At 37.2% G+C, this 12,582-nt stretch overlaps 1 protein-coding gene and 1 long non-coding RNA gene across 11 annotated transcripts in view; one reads left to right on the forward strand and one right to left on the reverse strand.

Moving 5' to 3' along the window:
- The window catches only part of ADAMTS20 (ADAM metallopeptidase with thrombospondin type 1 motif 20), a 111,678-nt gene that overhangs the window by 7,080 nt on the left and 92,016 nt on the right, over positions 1-12,582 (reverse strand). For all 8 annotated transcript variants that reach the window (XM_026117723.2, XM_026117724.2, XM_026117722.2 and 5 more), the window contains 3 exons: positions 8,078-8,245; positions 4,187-4,360; positions 687-857 (listed from right to left, as the gene is read on the reverse strand). In XM_026117723.2, the coding sequence (XP_025973508.2) occupies positions 687-857; positions 4,187-4,360; positions 8,078-8,245 (513 nt within the window). The remainder of the gene's footprint in view (positions 1-686; positions 858-4,186; positions 4,361-8,077; positions 8,246-12,582) is intronic.
- The window catches only part of LOC112993790 (uncharacterized), a 44,223-nt gene continuing 42,038 nt past the window's right edge, over positions 10,398-12,582 (forward strand). For 2 of the 3 annotated variants that reach the window (XR_010388093.1, XR_010388092.1), the window contains exon 1: positions 10,398-10,638. This is a non-coding gene — a long non-coding RNA (uncharacterized LOC112993790). The remainder of the gene's footprint in view (positions 10,639-12,582) is intronic. The other variant, XR_003261782.2, reaches the window with a different exon arrangement.

Here is a 12,582-nt window from a genome sequence, read left to right on the forward strand (position 1 = left end):
TTGATCCAACACTCTACTGAAATCCTGGAAAATATTTCCATTTACTTCACTGAGCTCAGATTGCAAGAGAGTTTCCCTGGGAATTAGCTAAGGAATTCTGTGGTAAGGCCAGCTGTCCTCTAGCTGGTATTCACAGGTCCCAGATGGGCGACCAGAGGACAGCCAGTGTAAGGCGGCAAAAGTCTCTAAAACATACTGGCAGTTGCAACAAAGGGAGACCAGGTGAAGAGAGAGAAAAGGAAACTTGTCACTTCCCATTGGTATGTATTGCTTTCACCATTTTACTTACAGTGACTCACCCTTAACCATAATTCATAGCAAACGGGTTCTAGCACTGCCTTTTCCTGTTCATGTTCCACTACCACTCATTTTAGCATCATTTAGCATCCCTCACTATAGCACGGCCTTCTCTAAAACCAAACACAGTTTCATTCTAATAACTTGGTTTCCCATAACGCTTAGTAGCTGCCAAGAATCAGGGAACATGGACACAAAAGAAAGATAATAGAGTCACTACAATAAATCATGGCTGATTGGAAGGTTCAGTGTGGAGAAAGTTTGGGCACCCACATTCAGCTGAAAATATACATCTTTTGCTTCCACACATAATGCACATTTTACAGCAATATAATAACTCTCAAGTGTAAAGCTATATAAAAGATGTGTAAGCTATATAATTACTTTACCTGTGACAATTCTCCTGTAAGTACAACATACTTAGAGGGAGCAATCCTGCAGGTTTTGGTTGATGGAGGCTTAATGGTAGCATCACAGAAGCTTTCATCCACTTGGATCTGTTTTTCATCCACACACTTAACTTTCCGGTGTATTTCCTTTCTTCTCTGTGATGTTGAGCACTGCGTAGGAGAAAAACAATCACAGTTTTTGTACTTCAACTAATCATTTATAGAGCAAAGTTATTTGCCAACTGCCACACACCAGTAAAACCCAGACAGCGACAACTTTTATAACTCTGTTATCTGGTTTGGACTGAATCAAAACCCTTTACATTCTTCTCAAAGTTCAGGTACCTGCAAAAGGCTGGGGGGGAAAAAAACCAGTGTATAATGACACGGTAACATGTGAATTGAGATGGAGGAGAAATTGAAAATGTCAGGCCAAGACAATAGGTTGAGTGAAAAAGTTCTTCTGTAGGAAAAGGAAAAAGGGAGAAAGGATTTCAGTGAAATGTGAGAGGAATAACTTGGTCTTGAAAACAAAACAGAAAAAATCCATGGAGGCATCCACATGAAATTACACTGATAGAACAAAAGAAAACAAAACTGCCTATTAGTAAAAAGTGGCAGCTTTGGGCAGCCATACTTGTTGAGCCTGTGTCTCTGCCCCGAGTATCTTCACACCTTCCCCACCATGGCAGCCATATGAGGCTTATCAGTGTCTTTCTTGCATTGAGGGGCTCAGAACTGCACACAATAACTAGATGTGGTCTAATGAGTGCTGAAAAATGGGGGATAATCATGACCCACAGTCTCCTGGCTGTGCCCCTGCTAATACAGCCCAGGATGCTGTGGGTCTTCCTCGCAGGCAGGGCCCACTGCTGGCCCACGCTCAGCTTGCTGTTCACCAGGGCCTCCAGGGCCTTTTCCACAGAGCTGCTCCGCAGCCGTCCATCCCCAGGCCATGCTGCTGTGGGGGGCTCTTTCTTTCCAGGGGCAGCACTGTGCTTCTCTCCTGGTTGAATTTCATAAGGTTCCTGTTGGCTCATCCTCCAGCCTGCCTAGCTCCCTCCTGAATGGCAGTGCTGCCCTCCTGCCTGTTAACTGCTCTCCCCAGTTTGGTGTCACCTGCAGACTTGGTGAGCAAGCGCTCTGAATAGTGTTCTGCGAGTGCCTGAACTCAGCTCCAAGGGACTGCTCTACAAATTTCTAAGTGCACTATTGAAAGAAGCTGCAGAACACACCTGGGCTCACAAATCTCATTTGAACTAAAAGCTGTAAACAAGCTGAGACAGAGGTAAACAATCTTTCAGATGAAAAGCTTTAACCTCTAATTCTCTTCACAGAAGCAAGAAAGTAACAGGTGAAACAGTCAGTGACATCATGTTATTGATGTGGAAAAACAATAGTCATATTACATCTGAGGAGCAGCCGGCCACCACTCTTTGCAGTGGGTTTTCTGAGGAGAACAAATGGACAAAAATCAGCAACATTAGGCAGAACTCAGGTGCTAAGACCTGAAGGAGAAATTTCAGCATAAGCCTCATGACTTGGGCATTAAGCACTTATGACCCTCCCCAGTTATGTTGTCCGAAACGATTGCCTACTTTCTTGAACAAGCAAGGCACTGAACAGGATGTCAGGGAATTAGAGAGAGCAATGAAAATGAATCAGAGAGATGATTTACCTACCCATTTTGAACCAGGCTGAGATCCATGAAAGAATGAGGTTCAGCAATGGAAGCCATAAATGCATTAATCCTTTAAGAAATCTAGTCACTCAGAGAATGAAAAAGTTGTGTGGACTTTTAGCAGGGGATGGAGCATTGATATAGTTGACAGATGCAACTTATACAAACATCTGATCTTTTGATGACATGGAGTAGCTCAGAATATTAGGGACATAAGGAATAACCCAATCATTTGCAAATAGGGAGAGGCAGAAGAACACTTTTGATTATGCTGTATGTGTTATTCCTGCAGCAATTCTTCTATATGGTATGAGAATGCATATTTGGTATGAAATTGCCGGCTGCTGGTAACAGCCAGCTTTCCAGCCTTCTGTAAGCTGTAGGGATGCCAGACCTGAAAATTTTTCTGATATGCTGTGATTGATGAGGCAAGGAAATGACACACAAGCACTCAGAGTAGAGACAGCTGCGCAAACTATTCTAGTATTGAGTACGGCCTGCACCAGGAGTGGAATACCGATGGGTAAACTCTTCAAGAACCACTGTTAATGCTAGATGTACAGGGCTGTATATGAACCTGATCAGAGAAGGGAACTGAACACAGGAATTTCAAGCAAAAAGCAACAAACATGTGGAAGAAGTTATGAACTAGCCAGAAGATACAGTGAAACAATGCATTTGTAGTGGAGAGCTCTGAATACCCATCTGGAGAATGCAAATGTTTAATGGGTAAGAAAATTCACACTCATTCTCTGAAAATGTTTATTTCCGGCTAAAAGTACATTCTGAGCCACTTCCACTCTAAATCCCGATTTTAACAAGTTCACACAAGAAGGTAACTCTTGGAAGAAGCGGTTATATTGTCAGCTTTCTCTATATATGATTTAACAGAGGAAAATATGCCAGAGTCATGTGATTATTATTTAAGCTTTTGTAAAACACCAGCAAGTGATTTGTGTGTTATCAGCATTCACGTCTACAACATAAATCTTGTGCCTCTTGGAGTTTTGAGTCTCTGATTCAAATTTCGAGGCTTAAATTTCCCTAGAAAATTTAAAAATATAGGTACATGCCACAACTGCACAAACTGGATTTTTATTTAATGCTACAATAAAAGAGAGGCTCTTCTGTACACCATTTCAGGTGTTATCCACAATTTTTGGTTCTGTCTTTCTTTTTCTCTCTGTATGTGTATATGCATTTATATATAAATATAAAAGCTACTTATTATCTTTTTCTAGCAGGTAGAAAACAGCCATTACATTACACCTTTGAAGAAAAAGGTTCTGTCCTGAACGTGTCTTTAGATTTTCTTAAGGATAGTATGTTTTATTTTGCTTATTATCTCTTCTGGTAAATCTTCACATACAAAAGTTCTTGAAAGAACTGTTGTCCAAAGATTTTATCTCTGAGTTTTTTACTGAATATTCCAGGCAACATTTCAACTGTATTTCTATTTTTAAAATGTGATTTTCACATGATATTTCATCATGAGGTCTTACTGAACATTTTATGCCATCTAAAAAGCACTTTGTATTAGAATTACACAGTTCTGTGAATAGAGACCTGCTCATAACTTCACTAAAGCTTTTGTCTACAATGCTGGACAAGCAAGTTCGCTAACAGGGAGAAAATGCAGACCTCAGAATTTGTTGTCACTTTTTTTTAGTTTTGCAAGCTTGACCTTCAAAATATCCAGTATGTTCACTTGTTTGTCTGCAATCTAAAAGCTATCAGAAACGTATCCAAAGGTGAAAAAACAAGAAAACCCATTACATCACACATTGTTACTTCATACAAGTTGAAAGGCCTTACTTACACCTTCCCATTCATCTGTCAACCACTTGTACTGCACACAGGCAGGCAGCCAACAATGTCTCTTGCCAGGGGGCCGTGTATCGTGATTACACATTGCTTCATTCACTTGACCCAGGCCCTTCAGCTGACAGTAGATGTCCCTTTGTTGAATCCCCACTCCACAGGATACAGAACACTAAAATTGAGCAAAATTAGTTATGTCAGTGTGAAATGAGACAGTCAATGTGGTACAGTTTCCATTATTACCTATTCTTAGAATACTATTTAAATACTTCACATACATACTTCACAGTAGTCTTACAGCATATCTGAATAAATTTATGATGAAAATGTAAAATTACCATTTAAGTACCTTTAGGAAATATGGGAAATGCATCCAAAGTGCTCAGATTGATCTGTCTGCTTATCTTAATTCACAGTAGGGACACTCACTATAGGCATATGCAAAGCAAAAGTGTAAATTTTTGCAAGATCAAACAATTGCAAATTTAAAATTTACATCATTCTGTTATTAAATTAAAGCATAACAGGCTGCTTTGTTGTTTTAAAAAGTAAATATTAAAATGAAAGAAAGAATTCTTGGTATTTCAGGCTAGAAAAATCGCACAAAAGACGCAGCATCTTGAACTATGATAAGCTTAAAAAGGTTCAAATCCTTCCTGCCATATGCCTCTTGTTCTCCCTCCTGGTCAAAAGATAGCTTGTTATAATGGTAAGATTTACTCAGATGAGAGTAGACAGCCCACTGCTATCCCAGTCAGAAGCATGATTAGGTCCTAAAGCCTACCAGAAGACTCAACCTAATCATAAAGTAGATATTGCTCTGTCAAGTGTGGCAAAAATGCAGAGTGCTTACAAATGGCATTTTGCATTTCATCACCACTAATTTTGTAACTGAGCTGGCATCACCTGCTCCTGTGATATGCAAGGGTTACATGTTTTGTCTCTAAAAGGTCAGAGTCTGGGTCTTTTTGATGACGTAACACTGCATGGCATCTGTTTCTGTACCTTTATGTGTACTTTAAGACTCCTTATTGCTTAGGAATGATCTTTAATGCTTAGGGCATTAGCAGAGAGTCTCTTTTGAAAGTCAGTATTTTTTCTTCTTGATTTTCAATCTAAGTGTAAAATCCTACCAATTAATCTGGTGTTTTTCTAAACTTTTAAAGGCTTCCTGTATTAAGGGAGTAATACATTTTAAGACAGGCATGTGATTATGGAATTGAAACATCAGAAATTCCGGTAGCTAGCTGGATATCACTCATGAGTATGAGTGCCACTGGAAATTACAGGGAGTTAAGGAGTGGTGGCAGACCCTCCTTTTTCCTCTTCCCTGGAGGAGAGAGACATGAGACCACCTTCTTCGCAACTGCCAAGCTCAAAGGTCAAAAGTATGACTGTTGGCATGTGTCTAAGGGTAGACTCCAGCCTGGCACAAAAGTTAAATTACTTTTATTAATGGAATATGGTCTCGGTCTCTGACTTAGCCTGGCCAACTGGTGAAGTCTTACCAGGATTCCAACGTCTGAGCAACCACTATATGATATGAAACAGTTCTTCCACTTTTCCTGTATCAATATTTCCTTTTTAGATGCCCAGTCCTCCCAAATTACAGTATCTGGCAAAGATTCTGAAACATACACCTTTTTAAGAAACAGAACAAATGTTCTTACACAGTTTGAATGGGAAAGGCTCAATACCAGATGCTAGGGTGAGATTCTGTTTTCTAGACACAGCTGTAACTTAACCAATAACTTTCTAAGGGTCTACATACAGGTATAACAGGCAGAATTGAGTCTGTATACACACTTCTGTTTTTATGAGGTTTCCATCACCACAAATGTCTCATATAGCTTACCCCAGAATATGCAAACTTCAAAACAAAAGCAAAAAAACAAGATGCTGGGACAGAGAAAGTTCCTTTAAAATTCCTCAGCACACATCTTTGAGGACAACCATGAGGACAATGCTTTTAATTACAATCTAAAATGAAAAAGCACTAGAATGAAATTATTTATGGTGGATGATTTTACTGCTGTAGTAATTTATTCTGTCTAAGAGTATTGTCACTCAGACACATAACTACAGTGGACTTGTCAAAGATGACTCAGACAAATTCAATTTAAGGTATAAAACAAAATATCTGGTAGCTTTAAACACAGAACCAAGTTTGACAGGTTAATTCTGGAGAACATTCCTGACTTTTGTACAATCTCTGCTTTGAGTCCGTATTTTAGGCAGCAGCCAAGCCCTTATTGCATCCATTTCTTTTGTAAGCCAATTGGTCTATGGGTGATTCTTGTAACTCCCTCCCCCTAGGGTGACCTGGGTCTATTAGTTATAATCCTCTGAGACCAATCATTTTCGTTTTCTATAATAGGATTTCATTAGTATTCAGAAATTTCACACTGATAGGTTCATACAGGAGTGTAAAAGAAAAAATCCTCAAACCAGCATCAAACAACCAAATCTGTCTGTCCTTTATTCTAGGGAACACTTTCTTCCACTTCTTTAACATTTAATTTAATTAAAGCAACATACTATCCGTTGATCTCACTTTAAAGGAAAGTGAAAAAAAAGACAGCTATTTCACTTTTCCTGCAGTGAATATTCACCAATCTGAGAAACAAGAGAATGTAGGCCAATGGTTATGGCATTCACTTGAAAAGGAGAAGACCTGGCTTCTAGTTCTTGCACCATAAAATATTTTAGCATTTTCTAGAAAAAAAGGCATCAGCTAGGATCTGCCTTAGAATAGATTTCTTAGTGGAAATTGATGTTTTATTATCTGAGAAGGGAGTAAAATATTTCATCTTGGTTATCTCTGGCTTCGAAGGCCTGATTCTTCCTTGTCTTGTATAGTGGGGCCTGGATGCCTAACATGGACCTGTGAATCCCGGCAAGAAGCACAGTGCCTATAAGAGCTGCAGCAGTAATAGTCCCCTTCGTGAACTTCTCTCTCACATCTCTCTATACTCTCCATTCCCACCTACTTACAATGAGAAAGATCCACCTTTGTAGCCAGCCTAAGTCATATTCCAATATTTTAGTAGCACACTGTGAGCAGGACAAAGAATCTATCTCATTATATCAGCAAACAAGAGAAATGCCCCCAGGGTTTTGATGAGAAAAAGATTGGTTTCTGTAGTGGGAACATCCCAGAAGGAAAGGAGGTACTGCACTCCACTCAGAGGTCATTACATGATGAGGAAGAGAAGAAATTGTGATTATGCAATAACTGGCAAATACTTTCACTGTCTATTCCAGATCAAGACTGACCTTTCCTTTATCACCTCCTGATTTGGGTTCCCAGGTGTCTTAAACACTCTGGGGAATTATATTCTGCAAGAATGAGTGAAATGAAAAACATTGCCATGTGCTGAATTACAGACAATTTCAACACAAGGTGAGAGATCTTTTAGTAGACCACATGGTATTACGAGGAGAAAACACCAGCATTTGCATACACAAGCCCTTTCTCTTGTCCCCTCCCTACAAACCTGGCTTCACTTCAATATTCGGACTATGACATCAATAACAATGGTACGACTGAATTCATCACTGTGGGTGAAAAGTAACCTTTTAAAATTTACTGTTATCTTGATTTTACAAGATAAGTCAGTCTTCCTCCCTTGAAAAACGTCCTAATAAACTATTCTGTACAAGGTTTAAATTGGCAAGTACTTTCAGTTTTCTCACATATTTCTTGTAAACTAATTTAAAAAATAAAGAAAAATACAATATAAGAAACTATTTGCTAATTTGTAGATTTAATTGTGAATTGCGTATAAAAATATCCATTATTTTCATTGAAGCAACATGTCATAAATACGGTCTCTTGTCTTCTACTCTCATAGAGGAGAAGAACATAATTATAACAGATTTTAAATACCTCTTTCCATCTGTTGGCTTTCCAAGCAGGACATCTTCCGGCTCTACAGACTTTGTGTGTCCGTGGTTTTTTCAAATGGCTGCAGTTTTCTTCCTCTATTTTAGCTTGGAAGCTATTAAAACAATGCACATCACGATACTTCAAACCTTTTCCACACGAAACAGAACACTGAAAAGAGAGAGAAGAGTATTTCATTACTTTACCAAAAATCTCTAAGTAATAAGAAACCAGAAAAAGCTGTGGCCTAGACCAAAATGAGCTCTACAATTATATGAATAAGTTTTTGTATTATGCCATAACTTCTACTATATATATCGCATAAGTTCTCTTCTACTCAATATTACTGACCAGCTGCCAACTATCTATCAGTTTCATTCATTCATGTAATCACTTATAAATATCTGCGCTCAGTCATCCATTCAGGAGATAGTTGGACATTATGATCTCACAACAATACACTCTAGCTGCCTTCTGTTTCCAGAAAGTTGCTGGAAATTGCTATTTTTGTGTAAGGGTATAAGCGTTAAAGAAAAAAAATGCAACGTGTGTGCCTATGCATATTTCCAGCCATTAGGCTATGAAGTCACGTTTTCTCTGGCACCCCCCTTCCATGAGCTTTGGATCCCTTGCTGTATAGAGGCAAGAGAAGGGGTGGAAAGTAGCCACCAGATTATGGTGCAGTCCTGGCAGGCACAGCTTTACCCCACCCCCAGGTCTTCTCTTTCCTCCAGAGAGTTGCAATGACTGGCTCTAGGACCTTCTCCCCACAGAATTTAAAACCAATGCAGCTGCAAATATATTTTGTACTCCTGAGAGTATGCAGTAGTCATGACCAGAACCTATCTGACAGATCAGTCTCTTCTGCAGGAAGGGCCTTTCCCCTGCTAAATTTCAGAAAGCACTGAGACTCAAATGAGGCCTTGGTTTAATTGTTCAGATCAGGGCTGTTCTGCTCACGAGCACAGCAGAACTGCAGGTGCTCAGGGAGTTTTTAGTCAAACAAGGAATATCTGATGCACTTCCAAATTAGGTGGCTATTTGGCTGACATATTTTGGATCATAAGCCTTTTGAATGTAAGCACTAAAGTCTTTCTTTTTTATCTTGCTGTTAATCTTTATATTTTAAATTCTACTATCAAAAAGTTTTGATATATGAAGACAATTCCTTTTCTCTTCTGTCTGGAAAGAGAACATAGTTAATTTTTTCTAGGATTTACTCTGCGATTTATTCAACATTTGGGCAAACAGGTAGCGAACAATCAGGAAGAGAATTAATATTCAAATTAAAACTTAATTTCTGAACAGATGTGAAAAAGAGAATTTAACTACACACTTTCTTCCCAAGCACCTAGGATATTTTTCTTCCTTTTATCTTACATTGTCATCCATGTCACTAGCATCACATTAACTTAATCAAGCATTTTTAATACATGTATCTTCTGTTTTCTGGAAATTAAGTTCACAACATACATGTCTCCCTGTATGAAACCTGGCAAATATTTGCCTGGGAACAACAGCTGGAAAAGAGTTTTTAAAATACAGAACCAACAATTATACCAAATTAATATACTAAAAAAAAAAAACTTTTACAATAACAGTAATTACACTAAATAGAATCTCAGCTGACTCATCCTCAATACTATAGGGATTTCAATGTGTGCTTAAACTTTCATATGTAGGAGTAATCTTATGGATTTAATTGAAACTGCCAATGTGTTTAAAAGTAAATCCTTGTGGGCTAAAGTAATAAACTGCAATTATTCTACAATACAATGGATATCATTTTTCTCTTATGCAAGTGTAACTATACTTGCAAAAAGATAGACTACTGATTTGCCTTTTAAATATCTGCGCTACGATTCCAGCAAATGAGAATGTTTCTTAATTTAATCAGTTTGTTGCCAGCAAAACTTTTCAATTTATAGTTTTAAAATACTGTTCATGGAGTTTTATAATTTATGTTTCATTAGTTTAGATACAATTTAAAGATAGGAAAATGCTTCATAAAAAACAATTACTTGTAACTAAACTCTTTCTTTCTTTATATCTATGAATAAGGTAGGTCAGAAAACCTACAACTCTGCAAATGATATAATTATAAAGCCATTTCAAAAACCAGCTCTGATTTCAGAGGATTTAACATCAAAGCAGGTATAGATAACATGTACACATAAAAACTAAAATACCAAAATGATCTTGATAAATGCTTTTACCCTCCCTTAAAGCTTTTTCAGGAATTTCAAAATGAATCATAAAATGTAGGTACAAAAGAACACCTTAAATCTGAGGACTTTGTCCTTTTTATTTTTTAGTAGAATGTAAGTTAAGTACAGTACAAGCTTACTTAACTTCCTCCTATCATGTGTTAGGGAAATATCATATGACTCTCCTTCCTCAATGGCTTTCATCTGCAAAGCATAAATTACGCTCCAAAGACTATTAGTTGGATTCCTTCTAGTCCTTGTTGGGACTTCATTCAAGACACAGAATTGCAACCTAGGAAGTTGTCCTAAGAAGTCTCCACTTCCAGAGGTGAGGTTACCATAGCACAGAATACACAGGTAATCTTACTTTTTAATTTCTTGTTGCCCTCAAAATTAAATATCAAGACAACACTTTTCAGTACATACACATATTTGTTTGTATAGACTGTGCAGAAATCTTCTATTCAATATAAATGATAATTATTTTAGAGGGCAAATGGCTGCTAATGTCAATAGAATATGCAAGGAAATCATTTACTCTGCATCTCAGTCTTCCAAAGATTCTTCCCACAGCCTCTCTACTTACTGAACACAACATTACATCTTTATTTCTACACAGGGTGGAACTGGGTCTGGTGTTGTTGGGTTTTTGTTAAAGTCACCAGTCCAAATTCATCTGACTTACATCTCTCATATTAATATGGCTTAATTTAGCATTTATAATTTGTGCTGTTCTTTTTTCTAAAGAAAGAAATGGAAGATCTGTGTAAGACATTTATTAGAAGTTAAAAAGCAATGTCTATATGAAAAGATTATCAATCATAAAGATATTCCACTGAATTTTGTAATTAGAGTATAATTACACAGGAATTAAGAGAGTCTATATTTGTTTTCTACCATATCAGAAGGGAAGCTGAAGAGATAGTTCAGAAAGAAAAGACAGGTTTTTGTGTAAAGAAGAACAGAGGCTTTATGAACAGATATTTCAAATAGCATTTAAACTCTTTAACTTAGCTACTGTTTAGCCAAATACAGCTCAAGCTTCCTGAAACCTATTGCTATCTCAATATAAAATGTGGAAACACATGAAAGATACATAAACATCTACAGGTAGAAGTACTTTTCAATTACCTTTAAAATATTTTAAAGTGTTTCATTTAATTATGACAAATATAACTTAATGTCCCAGTAATGTAACTTTGGACAAATAAATTGAAACTTTTTTTTTTCGTATAAGAGACAATAAATTACTGAATTTTACCAACTCATGCCAGGAGATTATTCCCATTTAAATAACTTTTTTTTTTTTTTTTCAGGGAGTCTATGTTTTACTCTACGTTAATTTAATGCTATCTGTAACAACTTAAAAAAGCAGGTTCAGCAGTTTGGGATTATGCTGAAAAATATATTCAAAATGCAGTAAGTTTTCATAGACAAAGCAGAAGCTTTCCAGAAGTACAGAGAGAGCATTTCTGCATAGAGATTTGGTGTACTTTTCTTTCATATATTCATCAGATAAGGATTTGATCCTGTACTTCCATATACCCAAACCTCCTGCTGAACAGATCACACTCTAAAAAAGAAACTTCACTGTGCAAGCTGTAATTTTCTACTGTTCTAATGTCATGTGTTTTAATTCATTAGCTTTTTAAAGTTTTTCTTTAACTTAAAAGTAACAAAAGAAGATTTAAGTTTAATTCACTAGGTTAATGCATGTTTGTTGTTTCATTGAAGGAATAAAAACATCCTGATATTTTTAAAAATTAGAAAAAGTACTCAGTGATAGATATTAACTATTTGCAAACCTCTGCTTAAAAATAGTTGTCCAAATTTAAAAACACAAGTCAACCATCAAACTAAGAAGTACCTCCAAGTAGCTTTGCTAGTTAATCTAAAAACGAATGGGGTTCTTAGGGCATTTGGAATTTCATGGCAAAGCTCCTGTGAACTTCTGTGGGGCTCCAAAGGGCCAGATTCTTAAATCTGTTGCAGTGAGTACCTCCTAACCAAAATCAGTGAGAGGAAGAGAAACCTAAATATCCCTGTGGAACAGACCCTTTGCATCTTCAATGGGACCTAGATAAAATTTAGATAACTAATTCCAGGGTTGTGATTCTTAGTCTTGCATACATGTCAGTTACTTCTGGAAGCACTTATACTGCACTAAGCCACAGTCTGAGACCTTAAAATGCTCCTTTGGTAGCTGAATTATCTATTTGTATAAACATGGACAAGCCTTTTAACAGACTGACCAGCTCAGTTCTTAACATGCACATAAGGATGATCAGGATCCTGAGAACA

Source organism: Dromaius novaehollandiae, chromosome 1, assembly GCF_036370855.1.
Source record: "Dromaius novaehollandiae isolate bDroNov1 chromosome 1, bDroNov1.hap1, whole genome shotgun sequence".
Taxonomy (NCBI): Eukaryota; Metazoa; Chordata; class Aves; order Casuariiformes; family Dromaiidae; genus Dromaius; species Dromaius novaehollandiae.